At 44.5% G+C, this 24162-nt stretch overlaps 1 protein-coding gene across 1 annotated transcript in view; it reads left to right on the top strand.

The window, feature by feature from the left end:
• Positions 1 to 24162, top strand: part of LOC147666164 (collagen alpha-6(VI) chain-like) — a 72523-nt gene that overhangs the window by 966 nt on the left and 47395 nt on the right. The window contains exons 2-3 of the mRNA XM_086949252.1: positions 7923 to 8013; positions 17132 to 17803. Of these exons, the coding sequence (XP_086805378.1) occupies positions 7923 to 8013; positions 17132 to 17803 (763 nt within the window). The remainder of the gene's footprint in view (positions 1 to 7922; positions 8014 to 17131; positions 17804 to 24162) is intronic.

Genomic DNA, 24162 nt, shown 5'->3' with positions numbered 1-24162 from the left:
CAACATTTTCCAGAAAAACACAAGCGGTTCATATTGCACATGTATGAAATATGCTGTCACTACATTAGAGGGTGCACTCATTACCAGCTATGAAAATATGCACTTTGATTAGGTTGGAGGGTGTGCAAGGGCACATTTCCAGGTGCATCTTTCATTTACAGATGAATCTGTATCCTCTGTTCTTCCCTCTACATTTCTTCTGCTGCATGAGATGACTTGTGGCAGTGCCTGGAACTGGAAGACACAATGGTGGGTCTCCTCCATAGAATGTCTAACCAAATACAAGAGATGTCAGTCATGCATGGCATCGTTTTTGGTTTGCATTTCATGTTCACCCTTTAAAAAGGTTAAGAATCAGAAGGCCCCTGTTCCAACCATCAGCGTGGGTCATTTGGGATACTGAATACTCAAATGTGTTGGTTACGTATTCTAGAATTGAGTAATACTGGGACTGCCAGATCGCCCTGTGCAGTGTGAGGTTGCCACTCACAAGTCTGCAGCACGGCTCTGCACCCAAGGCCATCGCAGTCTCCCGATTTCCCACCCTGGGGGCCAGCTACCCCAATAACCATAACAGATATCATCCACCCAAATTATAATCCCCATCATCTGGGAGTCAGTGTGGCCCTGACTTTATTTTTAGTGTGTCCCTCTGGGACCCTCCCACACTGTCAAGGGATCTCAGGGAACCCCCACTACCCCCTTATATGTTAATGTCCTGTAATGTATGTTAGTATCCTGTAATGACAGCCACAACATTTCTCTTCAAGTTGCGGCCAGCCAGTCAGATTGTGAACTCCTGTGGAAGCAAGCAGGCCTACACGGAAAAAAGTCCCCTTGGCCAATCAGATCACTCTATTATTTGAAGTTGTGTGCCTGCTGGACTCCTGCAAGAGTCCTCCAACCTGAACCATTCCGAAATCTATACATTTTGAATCCTAATTTTTGTAAAACTACTTAACGAATTTACACCAAATCACACAAACATTCTTTCTGGATAAAGGTCAAGATCTTTTGCCAAATTCAGTATAAAGTTTGGGAAGTCGTAATTTTTAAAACTCCCTAAGGAAATTGCATCAGGAAGATGCGGTTTGGGGCTCACCTTTTTTATCAGCTCCCACTTAATGGATCACCACAAAAGTTTCAAGGAAAGAGCTGAGGTGGATGAACTATTTTTTGGACAGTTTTGTGAACTTATTACAAAACAGAAACATGCAATCCCTATGGTAACTAGGCCTTAACTATAGCTATACAGTGGCAACCGCCACTGCCTGATATATAAATGTGTGTGTATATACATATATATATATATATATATATATATATATATATATATATATATATATATATATATATATTCACTAAAAAATTAAAAAGTTAAAGATTGATTGCTCATATTGGGTTTTGTTGTGATGTTATAGTTAGGAGATAGCATTAAAAAACCTTAGAAATTCCCCGAAAAAAACAAAGGTTACAGGAACTTTGTAGTAAGGAAATAGAATTTAGAAAACCTTAGAAATTCACTGATAAAATGAAGGTAACAAGGACATTATAGTTGGGCTTAGATTTCACTCTTACAAAGCCATAGAAATTCAGCAGTTATAGGTACCTGAACTAACTATCTGTCACAATACAGTTCCTCAGGAGCAGTACCCCCAAGAAGCCCACCTTCCAGCAGCGCTGACTCTGTGCTTAAATACTCCAGAGGTTAAGAGTGGCTAGATGAGGGGAAGGGGATTAAGAAGGGTACTGCCGGGAGGGAGATCTGTAATTAAATCAAACGAACAATGAGTCTCACCACTCTATTAACTGTTAAACATATATTAGTCATAGGCTTCTATGCCTAATTGGATAAGACCAATACCTATAAATAAAAGAGAGTTGCTTCTGTTCAATGTCTTGGCAATCCTTTACAAATTGGTCTCTGGTTCATATACTAGTCTTTTCACTTATAGGGTCACTTCCTAATTTCAGCTCAAGCTGTCCAATTAGTTTTTTCCTTTAGGAATGTCTCATATATATAGCTATAGTCCATACTTGAATATACTATTGTTGCCTCCACTTCTTAGGAAGTATAACACCAATAGCAGGAAAAAGAACACCAATAGTGGAAACAACGTGGGTCTGTTCTTGATGTCAAATTACTAAGAAACAAGGATTAAATCAAGTTCTTGCTCCATTACATCAGCATTGCGCAATTTGACCTATGACAGTGACATGCAATGTTCAGAGGTCAGCGCCCATAGAGATGTGGCTCTCCAACACTGCGATAGCAAGAGGGTTCCATCACCGCTCCTGACTCGCAGTGTGACCTTGGCACAACAGAACAGGATTGGAGTCTCCTACCTGCTTCCTCTATGTTTTTCTGCTCACTGCCATACTGTGATGAAACCCACTGGCTCCTCCCGATCTCAAACGGGCCGCAACCAAGATTTGCGGCGAGTTGAACTCCTGACTCCGAATACCCTGCGTACAGTGGAGGGCGTGGCTATTTTATATAGCCACCGTTCAGTTCCGTTAGTGGCTGCACGTCAGGGCACTCAAATAAATAAAGGAATCAGTTATGAGATGGAGAGAATATAAAAAGAGGACTAAGCATTTCCCACATGCTTTTCCTTGGGTGCCTTCCTTTGGGTAGGTACGAGTCATGAGTAAGTTTGTTTCTGTTTATGGTAATGTGCTTATGGCAATGTTCAGTGTCACAAGAGTGTCAATAATGGGTGTACCACACAAGTATCAGTGTGCTTGTTAGGAAATAGCGGCATATGTCCAGGAGTATGGGAACTGTTAAGACATGACAGGGAGCAGCTCAGGACATTCCATGTAGTGGTAAAGTGTGGCAGGGTCATGATACTATCACTTACGCCCCCACAATGTGCCGCTTATGACCTCACATATCAAACCTCACGCCGACTTCCATCAATGCCAATACCTCTGCATGTACCCTCTTCCTATGGATCTCCGACTTCGCCAACACACTGGCTCCCCATAGGAAACCCTCCAGCAAGCAGCCGTCTAGAAAAGCCAGCTGGTTCTCTCCCACCCTCCAAGATTTCAGGCGCACCTGCAGACTGCTTGAGAGAAGATAGAGGAGCAGCAAACCCTTGGCAGACCATGTAGGCTCCAAAACTACTGTAACCACACACAACCACCTCATTAGAACCACAAAGAAAACTGTCATACATGAACGTATCAACACCAACGCACACAATAGCAAATAACGTTTCACTATGATCAAAGAATTCACCAAACCACAGACATCCCCCCTCCCAAGACCTCTGTGACGAACTTGCCACTTTCGTCCACCACAAGATCAATTATATCTGACAGCTTCAAAACCCAGGACCCACCCTACCTGCAACCACTGCACCCAAATGCTCCAGACCCCAGCCTCCCCTGCACAACTGGACCACCCTTTCCACTGACAACACCCTAAGGATCATGAAAACATCCACTCTGAAGCCCTCTTCACCCCTTGCCCCCCAACACAATTTCAACCGAACCAGCATCACCATCGCTCCCAGACTGTGCCGCACCATCAACTACTCTGTTGAGTCTACCACTTTCTCTGAATACTGGAAACACGCAGAGATCAATCTCGTGCTAAAAAAAACCTTCGCCGACCCGACGGACCTCAAGAATTACAGACCCATCTCTCTAATCTCCTTCCCAGCCAAAGTAATTGAGAAGGCCATCAACGCCCAACTCATCGAATTCATCAAAACAAACCACACCCTGGACCCCTCCTACTCAGGCTTCAGAGGCAACCACAGCACTGAGACTGCACTCCTTGCCACCACAGACGCCATCCGCAATCTCCTTGACCAAGGCAAAACCGAAGCCCTCATCCTCCTGGACCTCCTTCCTGCCTACAACACTGTCTCCTATCACACCCTCTGCACAAGACTCCAAGATGCCGGCGTCCGTGACAAAAACCTTAGAGTAGATCCTTTCCTTCCTCACCGGCTGAACCCTCAAGCTCCCACTGTTCTCTTCAGAACCTATAGAGATCAGCTGCAGAGTTTCTCAAGGCTCCTCTCTGAGTCGCACCCTCTTCAACATCTATATAGCTCCGCTTGCAGCCATTGTCAGTAACCACAAACTCAACATCGTCTCCTAAGCCGTCAACACCCAGCTGATTCTATCTCTCACTGAAAACCCTACAGCCGCTAAGAGCAACTTTCAAAATGGGATGAAAGCTGTCGCTGCATGGATGAAGGACAGCAGCCTCAAACTCAACTCTGACAAAACCGAAGCTCAGCTTGCGACAACTCCTAGTGGCCCGCAGCGCTTGGAACCCCCCACACCCACCAACCATGCATGCAACCTCTGGATCATCCTCGACTCTTTGCTCTAAATGAACCGCTAAATCGCTGACGCCTCACCCTCCTGCTTCCACACGCTTTGCCTGCTTCAGAAGATTTTCAAGTAGCTCCCCAGCGAGTCCAGAACGGTCACCTAGGCACTCTTCACTATGGCAACTTACTCTATGCCGGTGCTACCCAAAAACTCCAAAAGAAATTGCAGAGCATCCAGAAAGCCTCAACCAGACTTATCCTGGACATCCACAACCACATCTCTGGACGCCTGAGAGTCCTTCACTGGCTCCAGAGCAACAAAATAATCACCTTCAAGCTCCTCCCACACCCCTGCAAAGCCGTCCACAACACCGGACCTACATACGTCAACCACCACCTCTCCTTCTACACACCCACCAGACACCCCGCCTACCTGGCCGTGGCCTTTATCCCATGGATCCGCAAGACCTCCGCCAGGGGAAGATCCTTTTCCTACCGTGCTGTGAAGACCTGGAACTTGCTACCTTTACATCTCAGGCAATCACCTTCACTGCCTCAATTCAGGAAGAATCTTAAGACCTGGATTTTCGTCAGAACTGCAGAACCCCTTCCCAGTGCCTTGATCCCATAACGGGTGATTAGCCATGCTCTATTAAAACCCTGATTGATTGATTGAGAAATATGTATAGAAATATTGTGATTAACTTGAAGACATTCTGCAATATAACGACACATATCGTAGGAATACCGAGACAGCAGAATACCTATGGTAAAGAAACACAGAAAAGGCAGTTTTATTACAATTTTACATACTGATTTTACAGGTGTGTGGCATTTTTATAGCGTGCACCTAGCCTAGCCAAAAACCAGAGTGTTGCACATGCTCAAAGTTCAGCATAAAGTCAGCGGACATAGCTGGTATGTGCGTTGTTAATGCATTCTGGTGCAGTATTCTTTAAAGAGGTGCATCTTCAGCTCTATCCGAAACTGTAACAGCATTCGGACAGGCATGATGGATAACGGGATGTTAATCTAGATTCTGGGCACATAGATGGAAAAGGCCTGCTAAAGTGTTTTTTCTTTATTTTTGCCTCTTAGTCTGCACTCTGATGGAGTCCTGACTGCAGGTGCACAGAACCACAATAGATGGTTGACTTGTCTGCAAGATAAGCAGGGGTGCAGGTCATGATGACTTTATGGATGATGCATCTGGTTTTTTAAGATTGTGCATGCCAGCAAGGGGAGCCAATGGAGTTTCATTAGGATGGTGATGATGGAGGTGAAGTGAATAGACGGGGACAAAAAGGGAAATACTTGGTATTTCTCACGTAGTTCAAATTATTCTTTAATAACCTATTAAGTAGCTGCCCCTCTACCCCCCCCCCCCCCCCTCAGCGCCTTGAGACCCTCACGGGTGAGTAGCGCGCTTTACAAGTGACTGATTGATTGATTGATTAATAACCTATTTATTAAGTTCCAGAGTGACGCGGCTTTAAGTGCAAAGGCCCGGCCATCAATCCTGACCTTCGCAAATCGTGGAATGACCAGACGTTTCTGATCATTCGATCTGAGTACTCTATTCTTACTATATTTTTGAAGTCTTTGCCCCAAATACTGCGGACCAGTGTCATTCATTACTCTATGAGCCAAAGTGAGTGCTTTCTAGGCTATTCATCTTTTCACGGGCAACCAATGTAGACTGAGCAAATGGGGGGGTTATGTGGTGACGCATTGGCACATTCCGAACAAGCCTACTTCCGCATTTCGAATAATCTGCAGCCTTCTGAGCAAATACTCAGGAAGCCACAGGTAAAGGCTATCCGCATAGTCAAGCTGGGAAGTGACCAATGAATGCACCACGTTCTTCGTACAGTCCATCGGCAGATAATGAAGGAAGCTCCGTAGAGCCTTCAGCTTCCAAAAACATTGCACGGAGATATGGACGAGTTACACTTTGCCTGTCAACTGCACATCAAACTTGAAGCCCAAATTCCTAGCAGAAGCAACAGGAAGAAGGGGCAGATTTAACCCAGCCGGCCACCAGAGCTTTGGCGAGTGGTAGGTTGGTTGAAAAACAAGACCTCCGTCTAATCTGTGTTCAATTTCAAGCAGCTCTCCGTCTTCCATGACGAGATATTCAGAAGAAACTGCTTAAAGTTGACAAAGGCCGTCTCACTGTGATCTCTATAGGAGAACACCAGTTGTGTATCATCGGCATAGGAGGCAGCCTTCACCTCATATTGCTCAAAAATTGCTGAAAGTGGGGTGAGATACACATTAAAAAACGTGACTTGAGGCTGAGGCCTGCGGGACCTACACACAAGGGGGCTGGAGGTGGAAACATGAGGATGGAGGGTCACCTACTGAGTGCGTCCCTCTAGAAATGAGCTAAACCAGGCCCAAACCGTACACGTCACCCCTTGACATTTGAGTCTGTTTAGGAGGATCCTGTGTGACACTGTATCAAAATCTGTGGATAAGTCCAGCAGCACCAGCTTCCTTGGTCTAAGGTTTCACGGATGGTCTCTGCAACTTCCAACAAAGCAGTTTCCGCTCTACACCCGGATCTAAATCCAGAGTGGGAGTCGTGCAGATGACGATTCGACTCTAGGAAGTCCCCTAGTTGTTTCTGGACTTCCTTTTCTAGAAGTTTAGCCGGGACAGGATGGAGGGAAATTGTCCTAAAATGTTTGGGCTCTGTTAGATCAGCATCTTCCTTCTTGAGAATTGGCTGAACAAATGCATTTTCCAGCTGGTAGGGTAAATACCTGTCACTAACAAGGAGTTCCAAATAGCATTCAATGCAGGGCTGAGCCAGGGGGCTAGTAGCTAAAAGTATCTGTCCAGACATGGGTCTGCCGGGGAGCCTGATTTAATTTCATTAAGTTCCCCCAGAGATGCTTCTAGACCAAAGGAGCGACAGCCCAATCACGTACTTGACCCACACATTGTCTGAGAATGTAAATCTAGTGGTCCCGAGGGTGAGAAGAAAGAGTAAATATCCTGGATTTTAGTCTGGAAAAAAGTAGCTAACTTTCCACAGAGAGTAGCTGATGGAGTGTTCTAGGATAACAATCTTAAAGTGTGTTATTTATTTCAAATGACATTTACAGTGTATATGAAATGCACAGATCTATACAAATTTGTCCTCTGCCTTCAAACACATTTTCAATCCAGGTGCCATAAAAGTCCCATATTTGGGGGGGTCTGCAATCCCAGCCAAATAAATTAATGAATTAAATAGCAATAAATGTTGATATGTTAGGCCTCTAACAAAAGATGTTTGAAACTCTCTTTTCTCCTTTTTCCTATATAAAAACAAATCATAATTCACTGATAGCAGCTTTGAAATGCGCTTGGCTATGAAATAAAAAAATATTCATAAAAGAGATGCTAAAGTTCACTTTCACTTAAATAACTCGTTAAAACACACAAAAATAGACGGCATGATTTAAAGTTGGATGGTAATGAAAAATCCTTTGATTTGTGGAGGAATGCCTAAAACCAGAGGGAAATCCACAAGTGGAATTATCCTAACTTTAGTTATAGTATAGTGGGTTAAATATTAACTTTGATTACCTTTGCTGCATCTGCCTTTACAGACCAATTTTTGTTCTTTGTTAGGTGGATGCCACAGGGAGATCTAAAGTATTTGTTTGGAGAAGACCAGAGGATCAACGTTTAGGGATTATCTCAGACTGTACCCTCTGCTATGGTAAGAAGCATTTGCTTAAAATTGTTGTCATTGTGTGTGCCTGCCTTCACCTCCAATCTTTAGGGTGGAGAAAATCTGTTTTTCACCAATTCACGAATATCCAATTTGATCACTTGTGCATATAATACTTTATAAAGGCTTTGGAAAGAAGCAAACACATTTAACAGAATGTCAGCATTACACTTCGCACGAAACTGCTAATAGGGCCTGGTTTGTACCTCTTCAGATTAATCCATTATATAAAATGGGTTCTAGGCACAGTCATCAATTCCTAGGGAGAGCATGGACCTCTTAATGAGTGGCCTTTTCTGCTAAAAAGGTCATTGTGGCAGCTTCTGTAGGTTATGAGTAGAGGGACAAGGACAGCAGTGCTCAATTGGCCACCTCTGCAGCAAAGTGGTAGCATGCGTCCAAAGAGGATAGGTTCTTTGCGGTGGCCTCCGTTAATGAGTATGTTTTTTCTGTATCTATTTTTCTTTTATCCCGCTGCATGGAAGTTGTCTTAGCAACATCACAGACAACATGAACAAACTGAGAGCTGAACAAACAAAAAGCCAAATCCTAAACTTTTGACATTCGCTTAACCAGATTGCAATATTCTGCTTCCTGGTCTTTCCTCATCACACCTTGATTGCTTTCCTCATTTTTGCATTAGCCTAGTGGCCTAATTTGTGATACTTTGAATAGCCTAATGTTTATTAGTGAGAGATCCAGGCAGACCCAGTGAAACAAATGTTTGCAAATTAGGCAGCAGGTTAAGAGGCATAAAGACTCACATAGACCGTAGAAAAAATGTGTAGGACAAATTTGAGGTAAGATTCATGAGGGACAATTAAGGGAGGTCAATAATATTCCCATCAAAGCAAACAACTTGAGGCCCTGCATACTAGCACGCAGGCTAATAAGTGGAAAGACTGTCTTCACCATGTCAGCTGTGTCAAAAGATGAGCATGGATATCACTTCTCCAGATCAGAGTGAATTAGGTAGGCACCTGGTGCCAAGGCTGGGTTCTCAGCCTTGCTAAAGAAGGACGAATATTGGTCTCAATTGCTAAGAGATCATAATAGTCAAAATGGATCTCCTGCTTTGTGATATTGCATTGAGAAATGACTTCACCAACTGCTGCTCACAGAACCCATCAATAATGTTATATATTGCTCTGAATTAAACATATAGGTGAAGCTGCTGACTGGACAATAATTAAGTGGAGGACAATAACTAGCATTATGTAGTAGCTCCATGGTCATCTTTGATATTAGTACGTGAAAGTGTAACCAGAAGTCAGAAATAGCTAATGACACAGATAATTTGGTGATTAACATTTCGTCAACTCACTTGAATCAACACGAGGTTGCAATTTTACAAAAAGGAACATTGTTCGTACCGACCTATACATTTTAACATCTTAGAGGCTGAAGTGAGTTTATACAGATTTATGCGCTCTCTAAGACTCCGACATTTCTTTGACAATGTCATCACAGAAACCTTTGAAAAAACAGAAAACACTCTGAAAGGACTGAAACCCAAGACCACCTACATGGCACCAACCAGCCATAAGGTATTGGAAACTTTTGAGACCCTAGTTAAGAATGACCTGCATCACCTGTTTAAAAACAACAAGTCTAAACAATCCAATTTTACCATGAAAGACAGGAGAACCTTACAACGGTTAGTAAACAATACATACATTATGTGTCTAAGCAGATAAAGGAGGTGTATTGGTCATAATGGATACATCTTATTACAACCAGAAAATTGATGAACATGTACATGATCCAATCACATACTTAATTATTGGACAAAATCCCACCGAGATGTTTCAACGTGAACTTAGAGAAATAATCGACAAAGCGATCACCACAGGTACCATCATTGAATTGGATCGTACATACTTGATTCAAGAATTTCCCAAATGCCCCACTTAATTAATGCTACCCAAAGTTCATAAAGACTTATTAAAGCCACCAATGAGACCTAGAGCTTCAACACGAGGATCAATTCATGAACCGGTAGGCAAATACTTAGACAGACATTTGGGTTTATTCCAATATCATATGCCGACGATACACAGCTGCTTTTCCTTTTCGATAAATTCACTTCTTCTGTACAGTCGACCTTCTCTTCAGGAATGAGAGCCATCTCACACTAGATGAAGAGTAATCTCCTCCAGTGTAATGTCGGGAAAACAGAGATTTTACTGTTCGGAGAGGCCCCCTTACTCTGGTCGCTCGAGTGGTGGCCGACTGACTTCGGTACGCCTCCTGCTCCTAAAGTCTCCGTTAAGAACCTAGGTGTCCATCTGGACCAAGCCCTTACTTTCAAGGAGCACGTTGCTCAGACACTGGGCTCCTGTTTTCATACTTTAGGCCTACTTCGTCGAGTCTTTCCTCTCTTCCAGGATTCTAGTCGGAAGGCACTTATACTAAGCCGTCGGGACTACTGTAATGGTCTGCTGATCTCTGCTAATGAGTCCTCGATAAGCAGACTTCAGGTGGTCCAGAACATGACGGCATGACTATTTCTCAATGTGCCCTCAGGACAATCTGCTGCACTATTCATAAGGCACTCTCTAATCTTGCCCCCAGTTATCTTTCAGAAAAATGTATTCCATATGGACCCTCAAGGTGCCTACGTTCTAGCTCCAAACATCTGTTGGAGGTCCTCCGAGTTAGGAAAGCAAGATTGGGAGGAAAATCCCTCTCCTACCTTGGCCCACGTTATTGGAATGAGCTTCCTATACACCTGAGATAATGTTCTAATCATCTCCATTTTAGAAAGCTGCTTAAGACTACCCTCTTCTGTTTCTGATTCCAGCTTCACTTGCATATATATTTGATGCCGGTCTGAAGCGCAAAGATACTCATTCGGGAGTCGATTCTGGCGCTATATAAATAAATAAATATATTAAAAAAAATAATAAATCTACAGGATTTTGTACAAAAAATGTCCATGTACATCAAGGAAACTACAGAATTCTTGACCAAAATCCAGAACCTTTCAACAGAGTGGAAAGAAGAAATGTTTTTATGCACCATTGATGTGACAGCCTTGTACACTTCAATACCCTACGATTTAGGCATTGAAGCAATAGATTTTTTCTTATTACAGGCTGATCTCAATCAGGACTTCAACATCTTCTTGTTGGAATTGCTTCAATTCAACCTGTACCACAACTACTTTATTCACAAAGACCAATTTTTCCTACATCTAACGGAGACATTCTTTGGGGAACTGTGCAGCCCCCTGCTACGTGAACCTTTTCATGCACAAATTTGAGTTGGATAACGTCTTGAACAACACGACTTGGAAAGAACACTTGGTGGCATATTTCCAGTACATAGACAACATATTTTTGATTTGGCAGGGCCCCAAGGAATAGCTAGTCACAGCTATCGGTCAACTGAACCTAATAAATGATCGGTTAGAGTTCACATTCAATATCGGCAACGTCAAGATAAGCTTTTTGGATGTCCTGATTTACATCAAAGACCAGAGAATTGAATCTACCATATACAGAAAAGCCACAGATCGAAATAATTTACTGCATTTTAACAGTTTTCACCAACCAGCCCTCAAAGCACATTTACCATACTCCCAACTGCTCAGAATCAAGAGAATCGTGTCTGATCAAGAAATACTTTCAGAAAACATATCTAACATGGAGGATCATTTCCGCTATCGTGATTACCCCAAAGAAATTCTGACTAAGGCCAGTAACCGGGTGGCTCCGCTATCCCGGACTCAGTTGTTGATTATACAAACGCAACCCACAGAAACGTCCAGAACAGTCAGTGTGGCCAAATTCTCCACGGAGAGCAGGAACATTAAAAAGATCATATTAAGACAGTGGCCAATGCTTCAAGTGGAAGCTGACTTCAAAAACATTTTTTCAGACAAACCCCTATTTGCATATGAGAGAAGTAGGAACCTGGCGGAGTTACGCAGAGCACAAAGTCAAGTGTCCTGATCACGACACACAAAGGCACTATACTGTGCCTCAACTGTGGGAACTGTAACAACATCATTAAGGGAAATACCACTAACCATCCGACCAAAGGCTACTACATTAAACTTAGTTTATACCACAGCCACATGTGATTTAAAAAATCTTGTGTATCTACTAAAATGCCCAGGTGGGCTGGTGTACATCGGCAAAACTGAAAGAAAAAATCAAGATTAGATTAAATGAACACAGAAGTAACATCAGAAATAAAAACTCAAAATCCGTTGTGACCACACATTTCACAAACTTTAATCAGTCAACTTCGGTTTTTAGTGTGTGAAGTCGTGGATATCAAAGAAGGGAGAGATAACCGCAAATTTCTGCTACAACGCGAAACATTCTGGATTAAAAAGATGAACTCATCGGAGGAGCCAAGCTCGCGACCGCGATGGCCGCATTGTAGCTCGGCTCCGCCAACCTTCCTGCTGAACACGCACATCCTGATAAGTATCCTGCCCCGAGGCGACACACTCGGGAAGAAATGGAAAGGTGAAGAAACGCTCGTACTCACCGCCTGTCCCGGGGGCTCCTACGAGCTGCGGATCCAAAGCTGTGCCCCTGTTTGGTCCGGGGCCTCCTCGGCGTGGAGACCGGGGACCTGCCTGTGAAGGTCGGCCGGAGTGAAGGTGTCGGCGGCGGCCCCTGGTGGAGGAGAGGGGTCGGCTGGGAGAGGCCGTTGTGCGGTTATGCCGGTGGCGATTGACCGGGCCCGGCCTGGCGGCCTGGGGGCCCTGTGGTAGGGCGCGGCCCGCCGTGGATGGGGGAAGACCGCGCAGGAGGCATACCCCCTTTGTTGCCCTGTCTGGCCATCTTGAAGCCCTGCGCCCGGATTCGGTGGGCGGCGTCCGTGGGACGGTGGCGCTGGTGGTCCCCACTTTTGGTGGCCCTCCTTTCTGCACCCAGGTTGCCATTTCTGGGGCTCGAGGGGACTCCAGCGGTGACCTTGCTTGAGAGCCCGCGCCAGAAGTTGAGGCGCGTGGAGACGCGGCTGGACCTGCAAGATGGCGACCGGCGCCCTGGGTCACGGATCTACTCAGGGCGGCGAGCTTGGGTCGCTGAAGTGCACGGGGGCCTGGTCCAGTGAGCGCGAGCCCACGCTTGGCGATGTCCTTGACGCCCTACAGTCATTACGTGCGGCCATGGCCCTCGACGCCTCTGTGCAAGATAGAAGGTCTGCCGCCATTTCTGCTGGGCCGTCCCTCATGGACGCAGCCCGACTTCGAGTGAGTGCTGATTTGCCCCCCTCGGCTGCTGCGAGTAGTGCTGCCACCGTGCATTGACAAGACTGTACGCCTGCGGCCCGAATCTCCAGGTAGCTTTGATTGTGGCGGGCGCGGGTGTGGGCTCCGCGCTAGGGTCCGTTCCTGCTCGAATGATTGGGGAGCGATGTGGATTTTCGATTCGAACTGCCTCGGTGAGGTCCCGCTGTTATCTTGCGGGGGAGACCTCACTTTCCTGGGCGGCGAGACTGCACCCGTACTGTTTGCTGCTCCTGTTGTCGCTATTGGAAAGTCTGAACTGCCGCAAAAAGTTCTTGCTTTGCCGTTTGTTGCTGGGGTCCTCTGGTTTGCTCCCTTGGCCCGTTTTGTTCCGATCCTGTGGCCTCTCCACCTCGAAATGTTTGCTACCCACTACTCTATTACGAGTGGTAGCGATGACTAGGAAAGGACAGGGGTGAGCCGGTTTGAATCCGGAGGTCTACTGGTTAACGGATGGAGATGAGGAATGCCCCTAACCACAACGATTCCCTCGATTGTTTCTGATACCTGAGACTGTGTCGATTTTGTTTTGATGTGGCATACATGTGTGTGAAGGTGGGGGGCAGGGGCCGAACGACTCGATTGATGGTCTCCTCTCCCCCTGGTTCTTTTCCCTTTTTTCTCTTTTGTTTCCTTTCCCTCTTTCTAACTTTTCCTATATTTCGGGTTTCTATTTAGGGCGACAGGTACGCTGCTGGGGGGGTAGGCCGTAGCCTTCTGCAGGGGTGCAGGGTGGGGTGGGTGGGACGGGGCCTCTTTCCTGTTCGTTTTCCCTTTAGTTCTATGGCTCTTTTGTATCCCTTCATCTGGACGCTGTGTCTGTGCGTGTCTCCCATGGTGTGATAGCTGGTGGGGACGGGGGGCGAGCTGCTTTCTTTCTACGGTATTGATTGCACATATATCATGACTTGCACGCCCTACCCCCGATAGCGGGTCTTTCAGTCTTGCGCGCCTTTATCGCTGTGGGGCGCGTGCAGCAGCGCGGCATTCTTTCTTTTCCTCTTTATAATATTTCCCCCCCTCCCCTTTTTTCTTATTACTTGGGTTAGTATAGAGGATGATTGTAACTACGTTGCTGTTCTGGTTCCTCCGTTATGTACTAGCACAATAATTAGGTGGTCGATGGGCGCGTGATGGGCCACGGTGGGCACTGATTTGTACTATGGCGTCTATAAGTTGATTGCTGTGAACCGCTGCTGATACCCGTTTTTATCGATGCCCTTATGTCTTGATGTTTGATTCGTGGCCCGCTATGGGAACTTAGATGACTAAAAACTGCAACTGATCCTGCTATACTTCCTATTATAAAATTAACCTTCTTTAATCCTGCTTCCAGCGGTCGTATTCAGCTTTTCTAAGATTGGACTGCTCGCTTGCACAACGCTGGGCGACTGCCAGGAATCCTCCTTATTGTCTCATGTGCTTCTCATAATGTGTCGTGGCCGGCCTGATTGGTTGTAGGCCCGTATTTGTATGCTTCCATCTGCACAATAAAGGTTTAAAAAAAAAAAAAAAGATGAACTCATCGATGCCTCACGGCCTCAATGATCGAATTGAATAAAGTTGTTTTCTGTGATTAACCTGACCTGCATTTACTGCGTACACGCATCCTGAACATTCTTGAACTGTTCCAGTGAATTCTAACAGTTCCTCTCCCTACCTTCACTTCTAACTGTTTATACTTCCCCTTTTTTACCGTTTCTCTCAAACTTTTCTCTTCCCTTTTCAACTTTCCCAGTCAATTCCAGTTGTTGTAATTTTCCCTTTTCTCCTTTTCGCTCTTAATTCATTTCTTTTCCTAAACCTTTTTCTATTGAATTTTTCCTTTCCCTTTTCATCTTTCCCAGTTAATTGTAATTGATGTAATTCTTATTCTAATTGTTTCCTCTTTTCCTCTCTTTTCCTAATTTTTCCCTTCTCAATCTTTTTCAGTAAATTCTTATTTTCCCCTCCAACTGTGGAGTTTCTCTTCTTTTCTCCCTTAATTATTTTCCTTTTTTGTAATCTTTTTCTTTTCCTAATTTTTCCCCTCCCAACTTTTCCTATCACTATGTTTTTTAATGTATCCTTCCGTTATTTCGTTTTTCATTGTCACAGTTTATTGTGTAATCTTTCAAATTTCGGATTGGTTATTGTATCATATTGAATTTATATACAAAACGTTGTGTTTGAATTTTTTCCAACAACCATATTTGGTCTTTTCCAATACACATTCATGTAAGACTGTTCTCTCGTCTCACACCAGGGTTGACATAATTTTCCTACCTTTCAAGATGGCAACCATTTCAGTTGGGCACCGATACTCTTTCACTTCCGTCCCCTTTATCTTTTCATCTGGCTGTACCCTTTTCGCTTTTTACTACTACGGGCACATACGGTGTCAGTCACCAGGCTCCTTAGTTCGAGTTAAGCCATCGGTTGAGGGCTTTAAATGACACGTACCCAGGTAACTTGCTGCACTTTTGATTTTTCGTACGCTAACTGCATTACAAACAGACCAGCATATCTGGTTATTTAGTCTAATGCATTAACGCGCATCCCAAGCATGCCACAAGCACCACATGATGATACGTTTCTTTCGATCCAAAAACTGTCCTTATGATACCTTTTTGTTTTTACTTGTAGTTCAGCACAACGGGCAAGTTAATCTGTTGCACTAACGCTCATCCGTAGCACGCCGCAATCTCCGGAACGACAGAACGTTCCATTTGATACGTGGTCCTTTTTTTCAATATTTTTTACTTGGGCACTCGCTTTAAAACCTGTCACTCGTTTGCACTTCGTTTTTTGTTACTCTCATCACTGGGCTGTTTAAACAAGTTTTTCACCCTATGGTTTACTCGACACCTCAGCTTTCACTCTATCTAAACTGGGCTGTTAGATCACCCGTTTTTTCCCCGATCGCTCACTCGGTCACTTATATTAACGGCTTGCAGGAATCTTGTCGTCTCATTCCAACTTTTGGAATTTGTCCCCTGAAGAAGGGTGGTATCACTGCCCGAAATGTATTGGGGCTAATACTAATGTGTTTAAAACATCACGGATAACTACTAATGGATTCATGAAAATAATGTAATGACCTCATGAAAATAATGAGTATAAACCATTGCACAATACATTAAAAGGAAGTATTGATTTTGGATTACTTTGGATTATTTGAATAAAATTGTTACCTTTTGACTTCTGGCAGTGCGCATTAAAGGACAATTCCCAGTGGGAAAGTGCAATTACCAGGGGGAAAATGCAACCGTAGCTTTGTCAGTAAAACACTGTTGCGAAACCCTTCAAAAGATCCATTGCCTATTGTAAGAGCTCGTTGTTGACTGCATTCGCGGAATCTGATTGGCTGTCCTGCCCACAACGTTCCAATGAATGTACTTATGTTTGATCACTCAATTACCAAATCTTAGAGAATAATATGTTAATTGCTCACTCCAATTTTCCATTGCTTGCTTTTAGGGCACACAGTAGTAATCTTTAACAAAGGATATGGATCCAAGAAAGCGAACGGTTTATAACCTTTTTTGTGTGAATCAATAATGGTGATTATAATGGTAATAATGCCAATAGTACTGTTAATAATATTAATTAATAAATTACTGAAAAAAATTGGTGTTATGTCTTTATGTACATTTGTTAATTGTTGTGCACCACATGACCTGGAAGGATTTCAGTTTACATTAGTTAACCTCTCCATTTCCTTAACAGGTAAAAGTTTTCTCTGTGGTATAACATTGTTTTGCATACATTAACAGCTCTTCAGCAAATCAGAGGTACAGTCACTTCTAAAAAATAGTGATTGAAAATATTTCATCTGAGAATTATGTATGTTTTTTATTTTTTTTCACTTTGCAGATAAGTGCCAAGCAGATGTGGAGTGTGAGCAAGCTGATCCGCCTCCTGTGGAGGTTGACATGGACCTTGCTTTTATTATTGATGGCTCCCGCACCGTTGGCAGCGAAGACTTTGAGCGGGTAAAAGAATTTGTTAGCACCATTCTTGATCAGGTTGAAATCACATCAGAGCCAGAGTTAGGTGGCACAGGTGCCAGGGTGGCATTGGTGCAACAGGGTATGCCTGGCTTCACACCCAACCGAGGCACAAGCCCAATCGAAACAGAGTTTGGCTTTGTAACATACAACAGTAAGCGCTTGATAAAGCGGCACATCCAGAATGATGTTTCACAGCTGGAAGGGCCTTCATCCATTGGCTACGCTGTGCAGGGGACCATTGACAACATCTTCTTGAAGGCTCCCAAGTTGCGAAAGAACAAGGTCATATTTACAATTATTGGAAGTCGGACAAGCAGTTGGGACATTGAGAAACTGAAAGAGGTCACCCGGCTAGCAAAGTGCCAAGGATACATCCTGTTCACCTTGGCTTTCGGCAAAGAGTTAAGTGACAGTGACCTGGCTGACCTGTCCAGCTTTCCACATGAACAGCACTTGGTGCGATTGGGAGGAACGCTCAAGCCTGAAATGGAATACGCACAGAGATTTAGCCGAGCCTTCCTGAATCTTCTTCTAGGTAAGTGGTGTGATTAGTGCAAAATATCTCTCAATGTGCTAGTCATAATGTAGATGGTTGCTATGTATTTCTATGGTTGTGGCCAACAGAAGAGAGATGAAATGCATTGGTTATCATTTCTTTACTTTTACGTTGACAAAAGTTCATACTTCTCTCACATATGGGCATGGTATATAAAGAACCCCATACATACTTTTAATTTTGAGCTGTTATAAATAGAGAAAGAGGGAAAGTACGCCTGTCTTAAAACCGAGATAGTTACTTTCAAAATTGCAGTTGATCAAACCATGAAATTGTGTGTGATAGTTCAATTTTTGTTCCTTTAAAAAATAATTGTTGTAGCCAGTATTGACAATTTATGAACATTATACATACCGTATGTTTCTTGAATGCAAAGTTTGTTTTCAGTGAAAAGTGTGTGCATTTGACCATGGTTTCCTAATGGGTTTCTATCAGAAAGAATAGGACCAATAATGTTCCAAGATGGCTGCAATATTTAATAACAGATTAGATAGTTTGGAGTTCAAAAAATTCCCAGAATGGTTTTCATAGAATATCATTTTTAACGTAAAATATTCTAATAGGTTAATATCTGCTAATTTGGGTGGCAAACAGGCCCGGACTGGCCGTTGCGGGCACCGCGCAATCCCCCGGTGTGCCGCAAGGTTGGGGGCCGTTTTTGCAGCTATGCTGCAGAAACGGCCCTGTAACAAAAACGGCCGAAAACCGGCCCTGGCACAGCGCGCAGGCGCGCCCCCCTCCTCCTCCCGGAGGAGGGTGGGGGGGGGGGGCCGGCCGAGCACTTTGCCAGGGCCGGTTCTGGTTCCCAGTCCGGCCCTGGTGGCAAAGTGAATTTTAGACAGTTAATGCTATACTAATCTAGCATCTTTTTACACACACATCAGAATTATTGTTGAAATGTACAATTTGACAAGTTGTAGCAAAGGGGTCTGATTTACAAAGCATGTAGTAAATTTGCACTCCTACAAGTGCTCCTGTGGACAGGTATACATTCACGGTTTTTACCAATTAACAAACATTTTCATTTGTATGTCTGGAACGCTATGCCAGCTGGGAGATGCGTCACGTTGTAAAGTCCTGCACCACATGTGGCGTTCCGGCGCAGGGGAGGGCGTTCCGGTGCAGGAACGCCTCCTAAAAGTGGCTGAGTGAAATCTACAAGATTTCACTCAGTTACTTTCAAGGCCGTGCTGCGTCAAAACCCTGCGCCTGCTTAAAGCAGGCGTAAGGATTGAAGCAGCATGTTAGGCATAGGGGCACCTGACCCTTGCTGGAGCTGCGTCACCTTTACGGCAGCAGATGCGTTGCGCATCTGTCTATTCTTGCCCCATGGTGCTCCGCATTGTAAACGCGGCGCATCCATGGTGGCGCAAGAGGTGTCTGCCGTGACGCACAATAACTGGCGCATCCCTGCTGATATGCAGGGATGCGCCAGTTTTTGTAAATCTGCCCCACAATGTTTTGAAATTTCATTAATGCAGAAGCGTGCATTGGGCAGATTTCTGCACTTTGGAAAGGCAGAGAACTCCAATTGCACATTTCTTTTTCTTCATCCCTTTGTACAAACCCTCTCTAAACCTGGGCTTGTTCAATTCCCTTTGCCATTCTGAAAGGGGGTTTAATCCAGCCCTTTGCTGGGATAAATATTCACCCATTTCCAGTGAGGCAAAGAGTCGGATGGAATTTGTGAACGCCTGTCTATGGAATTAAGAACTCAGAAGCCAACCAACAGATTGTCATGCCAATTGCCTACCCCTTGCCTGGGAGTTGTGGTGTACAATTACGCACAAGTTAATTGATTTACATGTGCTGGGAATTATTTTGTGAATACCTAAAAGGCGTACATTTAGCACTTAGGTCATAAACATGCTTACAGCCAAAACGTAAGAGTCACGTCTGTATTTTTTTCGTTTTTTTATTAAAGCTAATTACATTTAATAGGGTAGTTATCGGAATAACTAAGATCTGATGGGTAATAGTCACCAGCTTGATGCAATTTGCACCTGAACACCAAACTAAGACAAAACAATCAGGCTCCTAGTATGCAATGCACATTTAATGAATTACAGGTAAGTCAATTCAGTGCAGCAGAGTGAGACATGGGCAACTTCAGAAATTGATAGGTGAAGTGGCGTGGTCGGAGAGCAGGTTATCCGCTCAAAAGTTGTGTAAGACAAGAACCTAAGCACATTTACAGTCAATAGGCGAGAGAGCAAGCTCAGTTGGGAATTGGTGATTCATCTTGCTCAAAGATTTTACCTCTACAAGTTGAATATTTTTCTAGGGCAAAGATCCACAATCTGTAGGCAGGATTCCATGAGACATGTCTTTTTTTGTGGTCCTGCAGTAGAGGCAGTCTTTGCAATCAAAAGCTTGGAGTTGGGGAAACAGTCACAATATACCCCTTGAGGTTGCTTTTTTTTTTTGTTATAGTGGGTACCTTGTGCCATTCCTCCAGAAATGAAAATCTCTAAGACTCAACTTGAAATTGTTCTGTAACTTATTCATCATTCCTCCCAACATATGTAATTTTTCAGGAGGTCTTTTTGGCAGCAGACCAAGGGTTGAGGTTACTGTGCAATTCAGATGCATACTTAAATGTCTAGATGCAATTGGTTCTTAGAATTCCTCTTCAGCACTTTCACAATGCCTGGCTGAAGACATGTCCCATTGCCAGTGGTCTACTGGTTTATTTCTAGGTCACTGCAGTCTTATCTCTCAGTTATGGCAAAGTGGCTCAATGCAGCAGATTTTTAAAGGCGCAAGCACTAAACAAATCAAACTAAAATTCATGTCGTTTTCTCACATATTATTTTTAACAGTTTGACTCTGCCAGTTTCAGAAATATATACATTACTGCAACAACTATCCTAGAGTCATTTATACCTCAGCCAGCACATATGACAGCACCCTGTTCCTCATCACCAACCTCAAACCCCAAACTCTGCCCAAGACTGGCCTGGTCCTGCCTCTCCAATAAGGTACCCACTCTTCCAGGCTTCTATTGATTTTTTCATACTTATTACCTACATGTTAATACTTTGAAGTTGGGGCATTCTCCTAACGAACGAAAGGTTGGTGGCAGCAACTTTGCTCTCTGGGAACCGATTGCTTGTACAATCTTACGCACAGTTACCTGTTGTGATTGCTGCAGTACTGGCATGACCGAGATGTCAGCGCTGTGTATTTTTTATGCCTGAAATTTTAATTGATAAGTTAATAGCACTCACTAGTCTTGCGCACTGTGTTGTCCATTACATCTGTACCCCGCCCCGTTCCACCGCGGCTGGTGCCGTTTGTGTGGAGGGCGAGGCGAGGCGCCATCTTGGGTGGGGCTGGACCGGAGCTAGCGGTCTAGTTCTTCCGGGAGACAGGGCATAAAACGATCTAACGCCCAGGGCCCCTCGAGAACGAAAGGTTGGTGGCAGCAACTTTGCTCTCTGGGAACCGATTGCTTGTACAATTTTACGCACAGTTACCTGTTGTGATTGCTGCAGTACTGGCATGACCGAGATGTCAGCGCTGTGTATTTTTTATGCCTGAAATTTTAATTTAAAAGTTAATAGCACTCACTAATCTTGCGCACTGTGTTGTCCATTACATCTGTACCCCGCCCCGTTCCACCGCGGCTGGTGCCGTTTGTGTGGAGGGCGAGGCGAGGCGCCATCTTGGGTGGGGCTGGACCGGAGCTAGCGGTCTAGTTCTTCCGGGAGGCAGGGCATAAAACGATCTAACGCCCAGGGCTCCTCGAGAACGAAAGGTTGGTGGCAGCAACTTTGCTCTCTGGGAACCGATTGCTTGTACAATCTTACGCACAGTTACCTGTTGTGATTGCTGCAGTACTGGCATGACCGAGATGTCAGCGCTGTGTATTTTTTATGCCTGAAATTTTAATTTAAAAGTTAATAGCACTCACTAATCTTGCGCACTGTGTTGTCCATTACATCTGTACCCCGCCCCGTTCCACCGCGGCTGGTGCAGTTTGTGTGGAGGGCGTAGCGAGGCGCCATCTTGGGTGGGGCTAGTCCGGAGCTAGCGGTCTAGTTCTTCCGGGAGGCAGGGCATAAAACGATCTAACGCCCAGGGCCCCTCGAGAACGAAAGGTTGGTGGCAGCAACTTTGCTCTCTGGGAACCGATTGCTTCTACAATCTTACGCACAGTTACCTGTTGTGATTGCTGCAGTACTGGCATGACCAAGATGTCAGCACTGTGTAGTTTTTATGCCTGAAATTTTAATTTAAAAGTTAATAGCACTCACTAATCTTGCGCACTGTGTTGTTCATTACATCTGTACCCCGCCCCGTTCCACCGCGGCTGGTGCCGTTTGTGTGGAGGGCGAGGCGCCATCTTGGGTGGGGCTGGACCGGAGCTAGTGGTCTAGTTCTTCCGGGAGGCAGGGCATAACACTAAATGTGTATCCGGGAGCGCAGCAGACGGGCGCAGCGGGCGCGACGATGGCGTGCCGAAGTCGCGCTTAAGTCAAGCCCGTCTGCGCCCGCCCGCGGCCGACCGGGGCCTGGGGCTAAAACCCCTGGTCAATTTTACACATATTCTTCCCAGGACCTGCTGCTGTTAAGACCTTCAGATAACTTATGCCCACCACTACTACCGCATGTACTAAAACGCACTGCTACCTACGGTATTTTAAAGCCTAATTATATAGTCGGTAATGTTAAGCATCCGATCCCAGCCCTCGCATTCCTCCTCAACCCTTATCAGAACTAGAGACCAAGCTTAAATGCTTTTACTTGAATACTAGGTCGATGGCCAAACACCATATGGATATATTTTTCATGCTACGATCTGAGCAACCCGACATTTTGCTCCTCACGGAGACTTGGCTCAACGCAGACTCACTACCATACAGTTTGGCGGCAGTTCCTTCTGATTACTACATTTTAAATGCTAACAGATCTACCGACAAAAGGGGTGGAAGAGTTGCAGCCATTATTCGTAACACTTACAAGTTCTCCTTATTATCATCTCTTGACCTTACAGGGTCAGAGAATATTGTTTTTAAAATGGACACTGACAGTGGATCACTGTTAATGGTCCTCATTTTTCGCCCCCCTCAACTTATGCCTACGTTTGCTGCTTCATTGGCAGAACAACTAGCTTCCCTTGTAATTAACTACAAAAAAATCGTTTTGTTGGGTGATCTTAACCTTTGGTTTGATGCCACTGCCTTAGACACTCAGGCAGCTGAACTTAAATATTTACTTTTAGACCTGAACTTAACTCAACAGATTCACCTGCCAACCCACGAAAAAGGGCACAGCCTTGATCAAATATGGTCCCAGAATATCCCCCTTTTTATTCTTTCTATAACCCCTTGCATCTGGACGGACCATTTTTTGATACACTTTACACTTACCATTGAGAAGAGTAAAAAGCAATCTTTCCAGACAGGTGGGAAAGTCAGAAAATGGAAGGACATTGATACTTCAGTTTTCTTGGATACCTTGGCTCTGTCTCTCCCCCCCTTGGCCAAGGACATTGATGCCATTGAAGAAGCCTACTCTAACTGGCCACGCCAGGCAGCTGACGCTCACGTACCTTGTACAAATATTCCCCGTTCTCGTCCTAATGACGCACATAAATGGTTTACTCCACACTTGAAGTCTCAAAAACTGGAAGTCCGTCAAAAAGAGAGGAAATGGAGAATTGGTTATTCGGCACAAGATAAAGCCATCTATTGTAAGGCCCGTAAAGACTATCAGAAACTTGTCCTAAAACAAAAAACTGATTATTTTTCTGAGAAAATATTGAACTCTCGTAATAAATCAAAAGATCTGTTCAATATCGTAGATGATCTCAGTGGTAGTGACAGAACTACTCCATCGGTCACTCCTACTCAGGACCTCTGCAACTCATTGAACTCTTTTTTCTTTAATAAAATATGCACTATAAAACAGAGTATTTCTACTGCTTCGCCCCCCCTTCTCTGGATGATGCGTACTATAACCCCCTTATGTTGGAAACTTTTCCCCTTATTGATGGTAAGACCTTGTCCAATCTGTTTACAAGGGTTAGATCGGGCTCACCTGATGATATTTGCCCCCCGCACATCTTGAGAGAGGTGGGGACAGCTATCCCTGAGGGCGTGCTTCCTTTGTTAAACGGATCACTTCTACAGGGTAAAGTTCCCAACAGCCTTAAGAAGGCCTTGCTTATCCCTCTGATCAAGAAAGTTGGAGCAGATCCGCTTGATCCGTTAAATTATAGGCCTATATCACTGCTGCCTTATAGTTCTAAGTTACTGGAAGCCCACGTCTGCGCAAACGTGTCTAAATTCATAGAACAAACAGAATACCTTGAACCCAATCAGGCTGGCTTC

This window comes from Lissotriton vulgaris, unplaced genomic scaffold (genome assembly GCF_964263255.1).
Source record: "Lissotriton vulgaris unplaced genomic scaffold, aLisVul1.2 SCAFFOLD_3786, whole genome shotgun sequence".
Lineage (NCBI taxonomy): Eukaryota > Metazoa > Chordata > Amphibia > Caudata > Salamandridae > Lissotriton > Lissotriton vulgaris.
Note: the sequence above shows the minus strand (reverse complement) of the source record. Positions and strands in the feature narration are given on the sequence as shown.